Here is a 20,600-nt window from a genome sequence, read left to right on the forward strand (position 1 = left end):
ACTAGAAATACAGGACACAGTTTAAGAGGATTGGGAATAATGTAGATTTCAGCAAAGGAGGAAAAAGGGATTGACTAAGAGGAAGAGAATAGAGCACAAGAATAAGCTTGAGGAAAACATACAAACTGGTTGCAAAATCTTCTTTAGATATGTGAAGAGAAAAAGATTAGTAAAGACTCATGTATGTCCCTTACAATCAGACCATAGAAAAGTACGAGGAAGAGAGATGGCAGACCAACTAAGTACATATTTTGTTTCTGCCTTCACAAAAAGAGGGCACAAATAAGAGTTCAAATGTTGAGGAACACAGTCTCATGAGGAGTAGGAACTTAAGGAAATCACTATCAGGAGGGAAATGATGTTGAGGAAATTGGTGGGATTAAAGGCTAATAATAAAGGCACTTGATTTGCCCTATTTTGTATGCAGATTAGGCAGCCATGTTACAGTTTCCTTTGGGAGGTATGAGAGTGAAGAGATCCTGGGTGGGGGAGGCGGGGAAGAAAAAAAAAATTTTTTTAAAAAGTGAGGTTAAGACCAGGAATGGTCTTTATTGAATGGTGGGCTAGGCTTGAAAGGAGAACCACATTCCCCTGAACTATCAGTGGATCTTATGTAGACCTGAGAGCTTGGGCTTTGATCTAATATTTCATTCAAACAGCAGCACCTCCAACATGACAGCAAGTAGTGCAATAGAATGTTAGCCAAGACAACCTTATAGGAATGATATGACTACACTGGAGATGGTTCAGACAAGATTTCCCAGGATATTGTCAGGTATGGAATAAAGATGGCCAGGATATGCTGGGACTTTTTTCACTGGCATGGGGGAGAGGTTGAAAAGTGACTTATGTAGAAGTTTATAAAATGAGTATAGACAGAGTTAATGGTAGCTGTCTTTTCCCTAGTATGGTGGATTCCAACACTACCGGGCACATTAAGGTGAGAGAAGAGAGTTTTTTTTAAAAAAAGGGACGGTGGGGGGGGGAACGCGGGGGGCAACCTTTTGAAAAGTTACACACATGGAAGGAATTCCTGAGGGTGGACATAAGTACAAATACTTCTCCAAAGGGCTTTTAAATGTTGTAAGTGAAAAGGGAACGTTTGGAGGAATAGGGCCAGAAGCAGGCAGGTAGGGCTAATTTAGACTGGGATATAGTCAACACAGACTTATTGGACTGAATGGTATTTACATCCTGTATGACTCAAAAAGATGATTTGCGCCCCAGACTCAAAATATGATTTTTTTTCTTTAAATTCACCAAAATATATTTTCCTTGTACTGCCATTCAGTTCCTCTAATAGAAAGAGAGTGTGCAAACATGATCACGTGGACTATCCAGGATATCCTTCAAGTGAGCAGCAAACTCCATTACCATTGGGATAGGTATTAGTATTGGCAGGAGGCTGGAAGAACACAGCAAGCCAGGCAGCATCAGGTGGAGAAGTCAACATTTCAGGTGTAACCCTTCAAGACCTGCAGAAGGGTTACACCTGAAACATTGACTTGCCTAGCTCCTGATGCTGCCTGACTGGCTTGTTCTTCCAGCCTCCTGCTTGTCTACCTTGGATTCCAAAATCTGCAGTTTTTGTTTTGTCTCTATTATTAGCAGACAAACAAGCAGTTGTTTAAATTAGATGGATGGCATTCATGATTGGTCATTTGTGTGTGGGATGTAAGCATCATGGACAAGCCTTTATTGTTCAACACTAAATTTCCTTAGTGGAAGTGAGCTGCCCTATTACCCATTGCAGCTCATGTACTTTAGGTACACAGTCACAAGCTGGGAATCATGACCAAATTTACAGAAGTTCCTCAGATAGCACCTTCCAATACCATGACCACTTCCATCCTGAAGGACAAGGGCAGCAGAAACATGGGAATATCACCACTTTCAAGTTCTTCTCCAAGCCACTCAAAGTTTTCAAAACGTGGCCTAACTTATGTCTTGCAAAGCTTAAAAGTGTGTTGCTGGAAAAGCACAGCAGGTCAGGCAGCATCAAAGGAACAGGAGAATCGACATTTTGGGCATAAGCCCTTCTTGCAAAGTCAAACATGACCTTCCAACTCCTATACATAATGCACTGACCAATGAAGGTCAAAGTGTACCAAAACATCTTCTTCACTACCCTGTCTACCAGTGACTTCACCTTAAGAACTACACACCTGCACCCCCAAAAACTCTGTTCATCAACACTCAGGACCTTACCATTAGAACTGTACAAATACTGCCCTGTTTTGCTTTACCAAAATGCAGCACCTCACTTTTAATCTAGAATAAATGTTATCTGCCACTCCTCAGCCCATTGGCCTGGCTGACCAAGGGCCTGTTGCACTGAGGCAACCCTCTTCATTGTCCGTTACACCACAAAATTGTGATATCATCCACAAATAAAAACTAACCGTTTCTCTTCTACTCACATCCAATAAGTATCTGAAAAGCAGTGGACCTGGCACCAATCATTACAGCACACTGATCACAGACCTCCAGTCCTAAAAACAACTCTCCACCAGTCTCCTACCTTCAAGCAAATTTCGTAAGGAAGTGACCAGCTTTCACTTTATTCCACGTGATCTAACCTTCCTACAGTCTACCATGTGGAACCTTAACAAACAACCTGAAGTCCACATAGATATAGCGTCCACTTGCTGACTTAAATCTGCAGTTCATTTTATAAAAACTCAATCAAGTGAGAAAGAGACAATTTCCCACACACCATCTGGATTCTTCTTAGAATTAAGGTTGACTCACTGAAAAAACTATGGATAATTTCTAGTCACCATGTTGGCACATGAAAGAACCTTGGCTGCCATTATGCGTACCCACTACAAAAAAAAACTAAGCTCAAAAATATAGATTAAAAATACAAAGAATCCTCGATCCATGTTGACAAAGATCTCTTTCTCCCCTCCTCCCCTACCACCCCCCCACCCCCACCCCAAATATGGATTAATACACAGAATACCATGACAGTCAGAAAATTTTATTTAGTCAATTGTTGGCAAAACAATTACAAATACAGTCACCAAGATTTAGACTGAAAAAAATCATTCACATGGTCCCAAACATTTGCTGAACAGATGGAGTGGGCTGAAAAAAAAAGAGTTCAGTAGGTAGCCAGAAATTTTAAAAAAAACCCACAGTTGTGGGGAAACAGTTAAAAACTGAAACAGACAGCAATAAACTCATATCTTAAGATTGAAAAACATGGCAAAAATCATGTCAAGGGAGACACTACATTTTGTGGCAAGAGGTAATAAGGCATTTGCACACACAAAAAAGACAGAAAGACAACAAATAAAAGTGACTGAACCCACTTGACACTTAAACATGAGCACACCACTACTGAAAACATGCAGGCTTCAGATATTGCCTGGTCAGTGATTTTACAAATTCCTAGCCACCTTCCCATACATTTCCAGAATTTGACATTGAAAACCTTCAAGAGTACAGGCTCTTCAGTCACACAAAGCAGCAGTGTCAGACTGAAGATTGTATGGAGTTGGAGAGGATGAGAGAGCAAGTGTGCAGTGAGACATTATGTAGAACACCAACTACTTTATTAAAAATGGTACTTGGATCAGGCTAATCATAAAAAACCTCACTGATTGCAGGGCTCCTACATTTACTTGGCCAGTAGTGGGTGCCTGACTTTCAAATGTAACAGGCTCCACTTTCACAACATTTAAAAAAATCGTTTCTTTTTATAAATAAATATATGCTCTTTGTGTAAATCTATGTAGAAAGACAAATCCATTCTGATAGGCTGTCAGAAAGCAGCTTCTGTAAACATACATTTTAAAAACAAGACAGAAGGAAGATAGAGGTTTTTGTGCACATTGGACTGGGGACATATTTAAACTCAGCACCAACACCTTGAAATATACAAGGTGGCACAAAGTCAGACTAGAGGCTGAGATACTGGATAAATAAATTAAAAAACATACACCAACTCTGCAGTTAAAAACTATTCCTTCTGAAAAGAAAAACACCTGTACAATATACAATATGTATATACACATATTCACAAAAAAAAACAAAAGCAAGCTTGGCTTATGGTCTGGCACCAACTTTGAAAGAAAGTCAGTCAGGCTCAGTAGTGAGGGATAGACATGCCCCCATAAAAGTACAGGGAGGATGGCAAGAATCCACACTGTTTGATACAGCCTTTAACAAAGTCCAGTGTATTCCAATTTGATGCATTATGTACAATTCTAGCACTGGTGAGTCAAGTAAACACCAGACTCAATATAAAAAAAGTTGACCTCAAGAGGTTGTAGAATGTGGTGACAGAAGTGCCAGCTTAAAATTGCCTTTTGTCCCTGCATGCAGCTGTACATGGAGAAAGCATGCAATTTACAAAGAAACAGCTTAGGCAAAACGCAGATTAAACATCACACACACACACACACACACACACACTCCTTCTCTTCAGTCAGTAATTCAGCAAAACTGCACCAGTTTCTTCTGAAAGATAAGTCGTCAGCCAGGGCATCTTGCAAAAAAAAAAAAATCCCAAAAAGGATGTTTTGTACTTTACAAAAACTAAAAGCTCACAGTCATTTCCAGAGGCTCTCTGAAAATCCTTCAATTAAAAAAAATCCACAGTAATAGCACAAGTGCAAAAACAATTAAAAGATAACCTAACTGAAAACACCTTACACGCGGAGTGGCTATTTTAGAAGAGGGGGTGGAAGGAGTTTTTTTTTGAAAACACCCAACTCTACAGCACTGTAGGATATCTGCAAACTGCAGAATTAAAGTCTAGATGCATAAGCAGCAAATCACTCCATGAGGCACTTTGTATCCGGCTTCTTGTATCAAGCACCATAATCTTCTAAACTCACAACAGCTCTCTGCAAAAGAAAAACAAACTTTAGTTAGGTGGAAACTGAATAGTTAACAAGTTCATGGAGAGTGGTTTAAAAGTCAAACGCTGAAACTCTAATGAAAAAAAAATAGAATTTTATAATTAAAAAAAAAGAGACTGAGTGGTCATCAACATTTGCTCAATAGCATTCCATCTTTGTCAACCAGTGCACTGTAGACCTGCCAATGTTTGGTAGTTCCAAAGAAGTTTGAGATGTTAGACATACCAACTGTTTTGCTTTGCTGGAATAAGTACATCCTGTATACATAGAGGAATGATGTCCAAAGAACCAACAACCACAATGCTAGATGTTGGCGCATGGATTTCCAAATTTGCCACATCCAATCTTCAAAGTTTGATTTTGTTGTTGGACTAAACAAACCCATCAGAGGCTAGGTTGCTATTTATGCAAAACCAGGTGAACAACTGTCAGGGCTGAGGAAGATAGCCATGGATACATTTTTATGCTTAACTACAGGACTGGCCAAAGCAATAGATTTTGTAAAAAAGTGGCTCCTCACCGTAGGATAAGTGTAGCCGACTTGGTTCCGGGTTATATGAACTTCATCATCTTCAGTGGTTTTCTGGTAGACTGGATTATCGAAGTTAATACTGTTGGTGTTCTTCAATTTCCAATTTTTCCAAATGAAATAAGCAGCAGTAGCAAGCAATGACAGGATGGCTGGAAAGAAAAAAAAAGAGCTTAACCACCACATTCAGATTTCAGCACAGGACAAGAAGAGGTAGGATGGGATTGGACAACATTAAGGAGAGATGGATTGTTAAGACACACAGAATGGCACCAATTTAAAAAAAAGACCTTGGGTAATACATTTGCTAATATCAAAAGTTTGACAATAAGATTACAAGTCTTCAGTAGCCCCTCTTTTTTCTTTAAAAGAAAAAAGAGAGAGAGTTTCACTGGAATTTACACAGACCAGAACTACACCATTTCTTCACATGCTCATTTTAAAAAAGACCAACCTACCAAGAGGTAGAACAATCCATAAGGCATTAGTCCCTCGGTGGCCTTCTGTAGCAGCTTTAGCTGCAACCTCACCCCCTGCTGACAGAAAAACAAAACAATAAGCAGCCTGGAAAAAAAGCAGCCCTCCTGTGGAGGAGGAGTAATTAGTGAACGAAGACAAATTTAAAAATTTTTTAAGTACAGAGATAATTTGTACCTTGATGTGAAACAGTGAGCAGCTCATGGAGAGTAGGGACTGCTGAGTATACAGTGTTGTCGGAGGGAACATGGGCGGTCTGGGTGTTCATTTTCCTAGTTGTAGTGGTACTTTTGGTTGTAACGGACTTAGCATAATTAGGACCACTTTTGTCTGTGCTTGACTTGGTAGGCATGACAGTAGCTAATAGAAAAAAAGGGTGAAAGAAAAGATTTGTCAGTAGATGCACAAACAAGTTGAAATTAAAAAGGTGCACACTAGGAGCAAAAGAGAGAAAAAAAAAACACCCAAGAAATAGTTCCTTTCAAAAAGAGAAGGAAACTCAAGTCTCCACTTATAAAAAGCATCAACAGATTCCCCAATACTCTCTTCTAGCCTTTATCTCCTGAAAATAGAACCTTCCACTTGAAGAAATCCAGAAAATTCTATTACAGAAGAGCTTCCAAGTCTTGGTGTACATTTGAAAGAGGCACTTCTCCCCCTCAAAAGAAAAAATTATAAAACAGACATTTGATTAGAAGAACACTAACCTGGGATACATTTTCTCATGTCTGGTCCCAGTTGCATTCCATCTGGGCAAACACAAGTGTATTTTGGAGAATGAACATTGATTTGTGGTGCTGGAAGGCACAGGTGTTCACAGCCACCATTTACTTGCCCATTCTGTTCACACCAATTAATACCTGGAAAGTGAAAAACATTGTGTCACCTAATAATGTTTACAGAAATACATTATACATCCACATTCACTTCTACAGTGAAAAAAAAGTGGAACATTTAAAAAAGTGCTTCACCAAAAAAAAAAGTTATACAGAGCTACACAATAAGAGATTAAAGTAACTGAAAGGAAGTTTTATTCTGGGGTCACACACACACACACACACACACACACACACAGTTTTGAGCTGCAAATCAGTATTGGAGTTGAAATAACAAAAGAACAAAACTACAATATTATTTGCTAAAATAGAAGGCAACAGTGGACTAACAAGACCCATGGCATGTTCTGGTGGCTCATTTGAAAGCAAAACACATTCATTTAAAACAAAAAGAATACTCATTAACCTTTGGGTTGTCGGAGATTATGGTAGAGGACAATATCCTGAGGAACATCCAGGTTCTCAATGACTGTTAGAATATCACCCCCTGTGAGTCTGTTGGCACTGAAAATGGCTTCATGATCCATATCAGTCCAAAATACCTTGTCCTAAAAAATACAAAGTGTAAAAATGCAGGTTTCAATGTACAAATGTTAGAGATGCTCAACTTCACTCAACAGCTCCTCCCTGTGTTATTAGACTTCTAAAATGGACCACAAATTTTTTTTTTTGCATAATCTTTGTGGCCACAAGACTTTTGAACAGAGATACAATACAATACAATCTTTGAGTAGTATGATCTGAAGTGCTGCATGCAAAAGCAACTCTTCACTTCATTATGGGATAATAAAATTAAATCAAAAAGTAGCCAAAGAGATTACATCCTTTATGGATTGCAAATCCATTTGAATGGAATGAGACAATTTTCAGTAGTTATACTTAAACCTCAGATTTCACTCCAAATGATCTGTGGCTCATTTTTTCCAAGTGAAACTTTGGATGCAAAGAACCCAAAAGTTCCAGAGCCAAAAAAATTACAAACTGAATGAAACCAGATCAGTGGCAGTGCTGCCCACGTTTAAAAGGCATCCATTTATGCCTGTAATGCCACATCCTATAGAAAGTTATGGAGTATAATGTTCACGATTTTACTCAGTTGAGGCAACAGGGAATGTATGGAATAGCCCATGAGGGGGAAGTCATAAGCCAAGTAGGGAAGAGGACAATGGATAAGGCCACATCAGTTAAGATTTTATAATTTAAAACAGCTGCAATTGAGAGCATCATTTTAAAAATGCAATTTAAATTCACTGAATTGGGGCAGTGTTGACTAATTAGTCCAAAACCGACAAGTTACTATCACATAATTCTCTGCCCCTTTCACAGCACCAGCAACTCTGAAGGCTGGAATCTAACCAACAACTGTGTGTGAAGTTTTCACATATTCGCCCCGTGTCTGCATATGTTTCCTCTGGGTGCTCCGGTTCCCTCCCACAGTCCAAAGACATACAGGCTAGGGCGGATTGGCCATGCCAAATTGCCAATAGTGTTCAGGGATGTACAAGTTAGGTGCATTAGTCCGGGGCGGGGAGTACAGAAATAAGGTAGGGGAATCTGTCTGGGTGGGATACACCAAGGTTTGGTGTGGACTTGTTAGGCCAACTAGCTTGTCCCCACACTTTTGGGATTCTTAGAATTAGTTACTCTCCCAAATACCTTTTCTACAGCCCACAATGGGAATTACAATTCAGAGCCTCACAACATATAACCGCACAAAGGACCCACTCCCAGCTACTCACCTCAAACAAAGCTATAGAGAAGGGATGAGTCAGTTTCTCTGGGGAGATGATCAAGGTTTTCCTGTTGTCTCCAGCAACACCAATACTAGACAAAGTATGCAACTTTGAGTCCACCCAGTACAGCCGCTGATTCACCAAGTCTGAAAAAAAGCAATACACGAATCATGGACAGTCCAAACAAGGAAATATTTGCAAAGCTCCAATTACTGATAATTGGAAGAATCACAGCATGTATTGCAAGCTTCAAGTGCAGAACCAGAGGATGCTTGTGATTTGGCAGAGAAAAAAGCCACTGGCAAATCTAGTTAAATTAAAAGATGCTCAGAAGACCAGGTCTTCTACTACTATCCACATAAGATTGATTGTTTTCCTACACTTAAAAAAAAATCTTAACTCACCCAGGGTGATTCCATTTGGCCATTCAATTCCTTCAGTGACCAGTGGCATACGGTCCACTCCGTTCAACCCTCCTTTTTCAATCTTAGCAGGGGAGCCCCAATCACTCCAATACAGGAAGCTGGTGGGAGGGGAGGAAAGTCAGTAAATAAACTAATCCTGAAAAGATGTGTTGATACAGAAACAAGTGACAGAAATATAAAATCGGCATTCTTAAGATAGAAAGCAATCAGCTTTCAGACATTCCTCCAGTGCGAAGTAATACAAAGTTAATCCTATCTTCAAATCCAGAAAATAGTTCCTGCATCGACACCAAAAACTGAAGGCTTCCATTCTCAATTTAGATGCCTCTACTCTCCCTTAGCTTCTCCAGTATGTTAACATTTTCTTACCCATGAACTGGATCCACTGCAATGGCCCTGGGCTTTGAAAGTGGTTGTTCTTTGATGAGAACCTTCCTCTTTGTTCCAGCTGTGTTAGCTACAGAGATGGTGCTGGTTGCAAGATCTGTCCAGTATAAGTTCTGGTGAATCCAGTCCACAGCCAAGCCGTCTGGTGCTTGGATTTCAGTTTCAATCACAGTGGAATGATGGGAAGAGTTCTCAGTTTTATCCATGTGGGCACTATAAAATAAAATCCAAAAACATAGAGACAAAGTTGAAACTTTGACAACTGCACTGATTAAGCAAGGAGACAAATTCACTGTAGCATTCATATACAAACCCAAGTGGAGGGCTTCTCTCACTTGTGCAGGGGATTGTAGGTGTCTCCAGAACATTAATGGTATACGTAAGTGACAATGGGCACTGAATTGTTCAAGGTAAAAAGTATCCCAAACTTCTTACCTGAAGATTTTTTTCTGAAACAAATCAGCCCAGTATATTTTGTTTGCAGCCACCTCCATGTCTAGTGCCACAACATTCTTCAGCCTGGGGATCAGCTGGGTATATTCACTCCGATCAAGGGTAAGCTTCCTGACCTCGTGCCGACTGGTGAAGAATAGGTAGGCAACTGTACCTAAGGCATCAAAAACAAGAGCAACAACAACAAAAAAGTGAATAAGAAAAACAAAAAGTCAAGGGTCAATTAGATACCAACCATTTTGTAAAATAAGCTTCATTTAGAAAAGCAAATAGGATTCCAGGTCATGCGTTCACAGGTTATTGACCGAAGTTACACATGTACTTTTGTAGGTGGTAATGACTGACCTTGGAGCTTATACTTGTACATGTGTTGGCTGGCAACTATGTGGCACAAGTTAATATTCTAACATGGAACACAAAAACAAGGATCAACGCTACCAAGTTTGACCTTGAATGCTGGTAGGGAGAAAAACAAATTGCTAAAGTTTCATGGCCTGATTGAGAGTGGGGTCAGGGAGAGCTAGGCAAGTAGCTCAAGTGAAGCCAATAATCAGCCAATAGTTGCTGGCAAGCCAGAGCACTCCGAAGGTATTTGATTGACCTCAATTTTATTTAGATAAGCAAGGGTTCAATCCAGGAGAGTACTAGAACTTAAAACAAGTCCATGGAGATTCCAAAAGTTGTACTTACCAATAGCTTTGCATTGCCTGGTCATTGGGTCCATTTGATAGCCTTCCTTACACTCACACTTAAATCCACCTTCCAGGTTGATACAGTTTTGGCTGCATGTGTCTGGATTCTCACACTCATCGATATCTGAAAGCCAGAAAATACCAGAGCAAAACTCAACTCAATTCTACACCATAAAAGTCCTTCAGTACAGAAGCCTAGCGGTAATAGGTATTGGCCAGGAAGAGGACATTTATTCATACCTTCACACTTTGCATTATCAATTAGTCTGAAACCAGGACGACAGAGACACTTGTAGCCAATCTTCAGATCTTTGCAGATGTGAGAGCATCCACCATTTTCATTCAGACATTCATTTTCACCTATACAGAGAAAGCCACCATGAAATCAAAACCATTAGATCTGACATAATTCAGTAACCAATCATCTGACCACATCCCATTATAGCAATAGATTTTTAATCTTATCCACATACTCCACAATTGCCTCCAGCCATACTTCAATTGTGCTACCTCCTGTCCACTCAGGTGAAAAAAAAATTTAAACTCACTTCAAACAAACATTCTCTTCAGATCATTCACTTTGTCCTCAGCTTCTCCATGTGCTCATTACTGAAAGAATACTTCAGTCCTAACGCTGACCCCATGTCAAGCATCTACAGAAATGTTTCACTTTCTCCAAACCAAAATTCTGAAAGTCACACGTTTTGCCTGCATTCCTGATCTGAACATTTCACTGCATAAATTTAGAGGAACAAAAGCTCTTTACTTAAAAAAAATTGCCCAATAAGATCTTAAACCACAAGTGTATTTAACATACCACACTCCTTCAAAGGCTCGTCTGACCAATCTCGACAATCCCGGTGAGAGTCACAAACTTTGTCCATCATTATACATTCACCACTTGTGCACTTGAACTTGTGTGGACTCTCACACTTGGTCACTAAGTAGACAGAAACAGCCTTGTTATATTTTGGTCATATTCCCTTAACATTCTTCAGCTTGCAAGAGATTTTGTAAGTGTGCTAGCAAAGTGACAAATCACGTTCCTGTGGGTCGAGACCAAAGCTCCTCTGCTTTTAGTATTTAAAGATTCTACCTCTTTCTCCTGCCTGTGTTACTTTAGTTCATGTGAACACAAAGCAGTATTAGGGACAAACAGTCCCAACACCAGACTGTGGGAAAAGCCAGTGCTTTAAAACAAAATGTGTCCACTGGTTTATTAGTCACTATGCAGAGTGTATTACAGATACCAGGCAATTGGTTCTGCACTCAAGATAATGGGAAGTTTAAAAGTAAAGTACTACAGGAGGTGATCCATGAGAGATAAAATAGGAAAGGCAATATGAACTTGGAAACAGATCTAGAAAGGATTCAGTGCTCTCTAGAAAACTAGCTTAAAAAGTGGAAAAAAAAAGGATGCTTGTAGTGAAGGGAAGAGGCAAGAATACACAGGAATGAGAAAATTAGCCAGCAAATTGATGTGGCACTTTCCTACATCGATGCTGGATGAGAGGGGGCATAGGTAGAAAACTTCCAGCTCATTTAAACAGTAGCAGGGCTTACAAGAACACAGTCAATACTTCTGAAGTGTTTGTAATATAGTTGCTTATTTTAGAAGAGAAAATAAACTCACCATTGACACAGCCAATTTCATCACTCTGGTCATGGCAGTTGAACTCCCTATTACACTGGAAGCTTCCATGAATACAGGTTCCATCACTGCACTGAAATTCATCTGGCCGACAGGTTGCCACAGCTAAAGTAAAACATTAAAAGCCTCAAGTTTGTCTACATCCAATAACAAAAACAGGTTGTTTTAAAAAGCATTCAGAAGTGTTTAAAGTGATAAAGATTAAATTCAGCAGTCCAGATCACTAGAGTCCACAGATGAGCTGCATGTTGTATTCAAACAAACAGTAAAATTTTCAGCAGAGTGATGTTCAAAATTAGCCAAGGGACACAGATATTGCACTTACCACAGCCAGCTTCATCAGATTGATCCCGACAGTCTACACCGCCATCACAGCGCCATTTCATGTGGATGCACTCTCCACTGCCACAATGAAATTCTAGACTAGAGCAGGGATTAGGTGGTGCAAAGGTGGAAGATCGTCCACAGTTCTGTGGCCACTCATCTGATTCATCAGGGCAATCTGGATCGTCATCGCAGGCCCAGAGCTGTGGGATACAAAGCTTGCTCTTGGCACACTGGAACAAGTGAGGTCCACAGGTCCGCTCTGGACATGCATTCTCGTCACTGCCATCTGCACAGTCCCTATCATCATCACAGACAAATTTCAAAGAGATGCAATTCCCATCATTGCACTGGAACTCATGGTCTTTGCAAAGACGTGCAGCTATTGGATTTAAGAAATAAAAAAAAAGTCAAAAGGCTGTTTCTGTTCAACAAGATTAGAAAAGCCTCCTCCAAATTTGAGTGAGCACAGGAGCATCAGGTTTACTTACGACAGTTCTCCTCATCAGAGCCATTTTCACAGTCCTTTTGGGAGTCGCAGTGCCAGGATATGGGAATACACTTGTTAACACGGCCACCACAGCTGAACTCAAGAGCACTGCAGGTCTTATTCCCTGAAAGATTAAAAATATTCTTAATCTGAAAAAGGGGTATAAAAATTCTTTTAAAAAAAGCCAGACTATTAAAACAATCTGAGGCATTCATTCAGTCACCTTAAGCATTTCTTTGGTGTAGGGTGCAAGAACATGCAGAGTAGATCCCAGCACGTGTGAACCATGCATACAAAAAAAAATGCACACTTACTACATGTCTCCAGTGACTCATCTGAACCATCATCACATTCAGATTGCCCATCACACAGCCAGTGTACACGAATACATTTTCCATCACCACACTGGAAGTGATCCTTGTCACAAAGTCCAGTCGCTGGAAGAGCAAAACAAAAACAAAGTCAATGTAATGTGCTATGTTGGGGGGAGGGGGGGGAAAAGAAAAGAGAAAAAAAAGAGAAAAAAAGGAAACAAATGTTGAATTTGAACAATGCCAATTCCTAATGCAATCTCAGTCTCACACAAACATTGGCCATACAAAAAAAAACCCAGGTTCACCATGGAGAAGAGTACACAATGCAACAGCAGCAAGTCAGCACCTGCCCTACTTCAACAGGTTTTACAGCGCAATTTCACAGCCACACAGTTTCTGGCCAGTTGTCATGTGGCCTTTAAAATTCGTATGTGGCGTTTAGGCAGTTGGCACAGGATTCCTATTCCCTGGCTCGTCTTAGCATCTCTTGCCCATAGGTGTTCAAAGTTTGGGAGAAGATTTGTAGCTCGGGTGCTTGTTGTGGTTCTGTTCGCTGAGCTGGGAATGTGTTGCAGATGTTTCGTCTCCTGTCTAGGTGACATCCTCAGTGCTTGGGAGCCTCCTGTGAAGCTTCACAGCAGGCTCCCAAGCACCATGGATGTCACCTAGTCAGGAGATGAAACGTCTGCAACACAAAATCCCAGCTCAGCGAACAGAACCACAACGGCCTCTTAAAATCTTCAAAGATTGCACTAGAAGCACCCTTCTAAACGTAGAATCAAACTCATTCATAAAAACCAGCCATTCGGAAGATTTCTCTTCACTTCAGAATCGGTTACAAAGATAAAAGGTTAGGATTAATGCCACTTTACATCAAGTTAACTTTCTTCTAATCTAGCTTCTCAAAATATAGATATAAAAAAAACACCTATACCCCTTGTGGTTGGAAAGCCTGACATCATACCAGGACAAAAATTACACAGGGGAAATTTAAACTAACTTCTTGTCATGGGGTCACATTAAGATGAGAGATTAAAATGACAGACAAGATTCAACTTTTTTTTTGAAAAAGGATGGTTCATATGTGGAGTGAACTTCCTGAGAAAGTGGTGGATGTAGGTACAAATAACATTTTAAAAAAAAATTGATATGTTTGCCACATACTAGTTGGACTGAAGTGTCTGTTTCTGTGCTATTTGACTATGTAGAAAGACAGCATTTTATTGAATGATCCTCAGCCTGGCCTCAAATACATTCCACACCTCTTCCTCCAGGAAGTTTTGCTCAAGCAAAAACTCCAGCTTAGTTATTGGTTTCTGTAACAGAAACTTTTTTTTACTTGCACTGACTCACCAGGAGAGTACTCAGCTGCGGTGCACACATCAGCCATTTGCTACTCAAAGTGGGCTGACAGGTTCTCAAGATGCGATTGGGTTACAGATCACAGCATACTTTAAAAATGACAAACGTCATAACCCCACCCACCACCACTCACTAGGAAGCGAGTTCAGAAATTAGAATAGAACATTCAAACAAATTGGTCCAGAGCAATATTCACGATGCACAGACATTTTGCCAGGAAGTTCACAGGCAGGTTAAAGAGCACTGGGTAAATAGGGTAGGTAGAACCACAAAACAAAACACCTCTTCAGGAACTACATAGCAAGCAAGAAACACTGGATTCAGTGCAAACCTAATGCATTGGCAAAATAGTGTGTGTCTGATATGCTTCACCAGTCAATGGACAAATGACATAACCAGTCAGTCTTCTCAATCTCAGCCTTTATGATATTGTTTGAAACCACTAAGTTAGTTGTATACTCAGAACATAAAAACACAAGACACCAAATGGAGCAAAAACAATCAATAGTTAAAATCTTAAAATTTACAAGAATAAAAAAAGGGATTAAAAAGTCAAAAGCCTTACACTTCTTGAAGTGTAAATTAGACAAATTTCATATCAGTTTCCACTTCATCCACCTAGCATAAAAAGTAGTCAGTGTCTATGGTAAGTATACTGAAAGATATTCCAATCGATTTCACAAATCAACCTCTGAATCAGAATTCAAGCAAGCAGGACAATCACTGGCATGTCACCAGTAGTTCCAATGTTGAGTCAGATAAGCAATTAAGTACCAGATCAAAAAGTCAACTTGAATCTAAAATTTCCCCTTTTAGAGCTGGTTGATTCTCCGCACAGAAACCAGGGTTGCTGTTTCTGAACTGGGGCTACTGTCTGTACAGAGTGCTGCCCCCACATTTTTTTGACTAATGCCATTCATGTTGAGTCACTGCTATCCATAGTGCTGACATTTTAGAACTGGGTACCTTCTGACACATCACTACTGGTTGTTATTGCAAGAACAGATTTATAGCAAATTTGGAACGCGTTCTGTCTCAGTATCCACAAGATAATCATTCCCTGTATTGAATTCGGGACCAGATTACCTTGGCAAATATGCACCATCAGTCCAAAGGCACTGATGCTAGTTACCTGGGTTATCAGTTTAAAAAAAAAGCTGTAACAGCTGAGGTCAGCAAAGATCAGGTATGAACTTTAAAATCTCCTAGTCTTCCTATAATGCTTAGCTGCTCACGCCATTAAATAACCTGAGAACTGAAGGAAAACATTCATGGCATTTTTGTTAAAAAGCCAATCTGGTGAATTGTGTAAAAAAGTTAAGGAATAGGACAAAGTAGATATAAAACAGATCAATTCTGATAAAGTTAAATATGTATAATTAAACTGCAGAAATTGACATAACCAGAAGAGTGACTAGGGGGCATAATAACAAGTTACAGTAGGAAGCGAGGATTAACTATCAGTGCAGTACAAATTAGTACTAGTTGAACCAATTCACCTGTGTTCACTGATAGTCAGTTCTATACAGTACAATCTCAGTCAGGTCAAGCCACATAAGTGCCTTGTTCTGTTGCCTTATCATAAAATCTATTATACTCCATTTTCAAAAGACAAGCTGCACTTAAAAGCACAAAATGATAATTGACAATAGGCCCATTTGAGTTATGCTGGTAAGCAAGACACCTCACCCAACTACACAGGTTTTGCATCTTGGCCTGTTATGATGTTAACTTGGAGACAAATCAATTCAAAATTTAGTTATGGCTGCAAATAGTTTCAGATGCATTATTCTTACTCATGTGAAGCATGTACAAGTTACCAAGAATATTTGACTACAGTGTGCACCTGCCCAACATAGCATGCCCCATAACATCTCTTTAAAATCAATTCTGGCAAAGGTATCAAAGTTATTCAAATAGACTAATAATATAGAAAGTGAACAAATTTCAGGTCTCAGCTAGCAGAGCAACAGGTACCTAGTAATGGTACCTAAAGCAGTGGAAAATTAAGTTACAAATGAACCAACTTAGGATGAAAGATTGTAGTTGGATCAGAAAAGAACAGCATTATTGGTCGATTTGGAATGCTGCATTTCAATTGTGGTCTCCCTGCTCTGGAAGAGATGTTGTTGAACTTAAGGTGCAGAAAAGATTTACAAGGATGCTGTTGGGGTTGGAGCGTATGAGCAGTAGGGAGAGGCTGAATAGGTTGGGGCTATTTTCCCTGGAACATCAGAAGGTGAGGAGTGACCTTATCAAAGTTTATAAAATAATGAGGGGCAAGGGCAAGACAAATAGCCAAGGTCTTGTTCCCCCAGTGAGGGGGGCCCAAAACTAGTGGACATATCTCTTCCTCTGTCACTAGAGTCTATGAAAAGAGACACAAGGGACAACTTTTTCCAGAGTGGGTGGTGCACGAATGGAATGAACTGCACAGGATTATGGGTGGAAGCCGGTGTAATTACATTTAGAGAGACATCGATGGAGGGGCACATGAATGAGAAAGGTTGAGGGAGATGGGCCAAATATTGGCAAGTGGCACTAGATTAATTTAAGATCTCTGGTCAACATGGACAGGTTGGGCTGAAGCTGTACAACTCTGACTATCTTGAGACATTCCAAACATTTAATTTGAACACTTAAAAGAATTAAATGCCCAGCATTACATTAGTCTCATCCAAGTTAAAACTGGGTAGCATTTCTTTCACTGCTTATTTTCACAGTACTTTAGGTACCCTCTCCTTTTCCATAGAAGGGGAAAGCAAATCTTAGCAGGACTTATACACTTAATGGTAAGGTCCTAGGGAGTGTTGCTGAACAAAGACCTTGGAGTGCAGGTTCATAGCTCCTTGAAAGTTGAGTCGCAGGTAGATAGGATAGTGAAGGCAGCGTTTGGTATGCTTTCCTTTACTGGTCAGAGTATGGAGTACAGGAGTTGGGAAGTCATGTTATGGCTATACAGGACATTGGTTAGGCCACTATTGGAATATTGCGTTCCATTCTGGTCTCCTTCTATTGGAAGGATGTTGTGAAACTTGAAAGGGTTCAGAAAAGATTTACAAGGATGTTGCCGGGGTTGGAGGATTTGATATAGGGAGAGGCTGAACAGGTTGGGGCTGTTTTCCCTGGAGCGTCAGAGGCTGAGGGCTAACCTTAGACGTTTACAAAGTTATGAGGGGCATGAATAGGATAAATAGGCAAAGTCTTTTCCCTGGGGTTGGGGAGTCCAGAACTAGAGGGCATAGGTTTGGGAGGAGAGGAGAAAAGATATCAAAGAGACCTAAGTGGCAACTTTTTCACGTAGAGGGTGGTATGTGTATGGAATGAGCTGCCAGAGGATGTGTTGGAGGCTGGTACAATTGCAACATTTAAGAGGCATTTGGATGGGTATATGAATAGGAAGGATTTGGAGGGATATGGGCCGGCTGCTGGCAGGTGGGACTAGATTGGGTTGGGATATCTGGTTGGCGTGGACAGGTTGGAGCAAAGGGTCTGTACCCATGCTGTACACCATGACTCTAAGAGTTTTGACAAAAAAAAATCACAAACATCCCACCTGAAATCCCACAAAAACAGCTCCACACAAAAGTGGGTGCTGCAACAAATACTCATTTCTACCAAAACTAGAAGATGCTTAGTCCATAAGAAGGTAGAAGGTTTCTACTGTCATGCTGCAAGACTTGATCTTGAAATAAACACAGCAATGCTGGAATCCATTCAAAAAGAAAGGTTGGCCACACCTTCCAGCACTGTCACACTGCTGCACAAGCTTGATTTTTGATTTGATTGGTTATTGTCAGATGTCAAAAACATGTGGAACTAGAAAAAAAAGCATAGCAGGTCAAGCAGCAGGGGTGTTGATATTTAAGGTTGGAACCTCTGCCCTGATGAGTCTGAGCTGAAATGTCAACTCCCCTTCTCCTCTGACATTTTGACCTGCTGCGCTTTTTCCAGATCCAAATCTGACTTTCCAGCATTTGCACTCCTCATTATCTCCAAGTTATCATATGTACCTAAGTATATAAAAAGTTTTGTTTTGCATACACAGTAGACAGATCATACTATACAGAGCACTTTAGGGAAATGAATAGAGCAGAAAATACATGTTATGGTTGCAGAGGTGTACAAAAAGCAAGATTAATAATAGATTTGAAATTTGAGTGGTCCATTCAGAAGTCTCATAATAGCAGGAAAGAAGTTGTTCATGAATTTGTTGGTACATATATTTAAGCTTTTGAATCTTCTGTCTGACAGAAGATTATAACTGGAGGTGGAGGGTCTTTGATTACATTTATACTTCCTGCCTCAGGAAAGCAGACAATGTATTTAAAAATTGGCCACCTGAACATTCCTGTTCAAATGTTTAAAGAACGGCTATTTGGGTGGGGATTAGATTATCACTCATCTCAAGTGTTGTTTTCTTTCTTCATACAAGAGTAAAGAGGCAAATCTCTGGTTTGGACTTGCTTTTTCAAGTTTTGATACTTTGAACTGGGTATCGTGAGCTTCATTTTTCTTGTTGTCAACTTACAAACCCCCATAGAAAATGAGTGCAATCAGGGTTAGTGTTGATCAACAGCAGCTTAGTCAACAGAAGACAGCCTGATCGTACCATGCTAGGTCAGCCAATCAGAAGCCAGTAATTTGTACTATCCATCAGGTTTTAAAAGAAGGTGTGGCCACAGTTATATTGCATATAGTTAAGGAAGTACACAACTACCAAGTAGTTTACAAGTCACGAATCAAAAGGAATCGCTAATCATATGGAAGTAAAAGGTGAACTTATACCACTTAGTCCCACCCTGAGTAAATATTTGGTGTCATCACTCCACCCATTCAAATAAGATCAAAAATATAACTTAAGTCGATTTGCTAAATTATGGTACTCTGCTGTATGCTTGCAAAGCACTCCCAAACAAGAGATGTGCCGTTTTACTCTTTGTATGAAGAAGGGAAACCGAACTTAAGATGAGCGATACTCCAATCCCCAACCAAAAAGCTATTCTTTAAACCATTTAACAGGAACTTTAAGAGGCTTGCATTTCTCTACAAACCAACATAACTGAGAAGTGTTAGCACATGAGCAATAAGCAGTCAACTCTAAAGCCTGGAAAAATCAATGCAGAAAATTCATAGCTTGCATTAGCTAAACACTAGTTGGGACCTTTTAACCAGACAAGAGGTAACAAGAAAAATCCTTTGATCCATATATCACTTCCTAACGTGGTTCAAAAAGAAAGTGTTAGCAACCCTTAAGATTGTAAGCAGTGGCCAGATTTCAGAGCAAAACCCTACAAGAGTATTAACGATCAGTAACTTTTATTAACAGGATTCGTATAATCTAAAAAGACATCCACTCGAGGAGCTCACTTTATCCTCCAATCCTCCTCAATATGTCCCGCTGGCAGTGCGGGTTAAGAGACGGAACACAATTTACTACGGAGGAAAGCTCACATCGGTCTTTCCAACTGTAACAGCAGCAGTCTGTGCAAATCCCGGGGTGGGGAAAGAGTAAAGGAGAGAAATAGATGGTCAGGGAAGAGGGAGACTACAAATCCCACAATACCCCGCCCGCGAAATCCAAAACGCGACGCTGCGATTGGTCGGGGGGCGGGGCCCCAGAATCGCCTGTTCGGAAGGGATCCAATCAGCAACCGGCACTTGCGCCGCACGAGCCGCGGCTGGGCGGGGAAAAACCCAACGGTCATTGGGAGAACACAGCGGCTGGGATACCGCTTCCCCCCCCACCCAACCGAGGACGGACGGACCAGAGAAAGTAATAAAACTTTAACAAAAAAAGACCAAATTCAGTACCCTCTGAGTCTCTCCCCTCATTCACCAAAAACAAAACTCAACTCTTCATCCTGTAAGTGCCCCTCCATTCATTCATTGACTGGACTCCGCTCCTACCCTTTACCTCATTGTCTAACATACATAGTGATTCACTCACCGGCAGCGGCACGATGTAACAAACAGGCTGTAAGAAGTGGCAGCAAAACGATCATTTTCTCCATAGTGGTTAGTAGGTACATACCGGCTCCTCACTCGGCGAGTAT

General features: G+C 40.3%; 1 protein-coding gene across 2 annotated transcripts; it reads right to left on the reverse strand.

The window, feature by feature from the left end:
* Window positions 1–2,962: 2,962 nt before the first annotated feature.
* Window positions 2,963–20,594, reverse strand: ldlra (low density lipoprotein receptor a). Of its 2 annotated transcripts, none has more exons than XM_060855291.1 (18): window positions 20,495–20,594; window positions 13,183–13,305; window positions 12,870–12,992; window positions 12,380–12,760; window positions 12,037–12,159; window positions 11,221–11,343; window positions 10,644–10,763; window positions 10,402–10,527; window positions 9,694–9,865; window positions 9,241–9,471; window positions 8,851–8,969; window positions 8,453–8,592; window positions 7,120–7,261; window positions 6,585–6,737; window positions 6,055–6,237; window positions 5,859–5,933; window positions 5,392–5,552; window positions 2,963–4,856 (listed from the first exon to the last, which is right to left on the reverse strand). In XM_060855291.1, the coding sequence occupies exons 1-18, from the start codon at window positions 20,574–20,576 to the stop codon at window positions 4,821–4,823; spliced, it is 2,613 nt and encodes an 870-aa protein (XP_060711274.1). In that variant the 5' UTR covers window positions 20,577–20,594; the 3' UTR covers window positions 2,963–4,820. The 2 variants fall into 2 exon arrangements, with proteins under 2 accessions (XP_060711274.1, XP_060711273.1); XM_060855290.1 differs by having other exon boundaries at window positions 5,859–5,936.
* Between the last annotated feature and the right edge of the window lie 6 nt (window positions 20,595–20,600).

This window comes from Hemiscyllium ocellatum, chromosome 45 (genome assembly GCF_020745735.1).
Source record: "Hemiscyllium ocellatum isolate sHemOce1 chromosome 45, sHemOce1.pat.X.cur, whole genome shotgun sequence".
Classification (NCBI taxonomy): Eukaryota; Metazoa; Chordata; class Chondrichthyes; order Orectolobiformes; family Hemiscylliidae; genus Hemiscyllium; species Hemiscyllium ocellatum.

Excerpts from the sequence above, each read along its gene's own strand:
- ldlra (XM_060855290.1), bottom strand. The coding sequence starts at position 20,576 with ATGTACCTACTAACCACTATGGAGAAAATGATCGTTTTGCTGCCACTT. Across the intron at positions 9,866-10,401 it reads CAGGCAATGCAAAGCTATTG|GTACAGTTGCCTACCTATTC; the intron begins GTAAGTACAACT and ends TTGATGCCTTAG. Across the intron at positions 6,238-6,584 it reads CATGAGAAAATGTATCCCAG|CTACTGTCATGCCTACCAAG; the intron begins GTTAGTGTTCTT and ends TTTTTCTATTAG.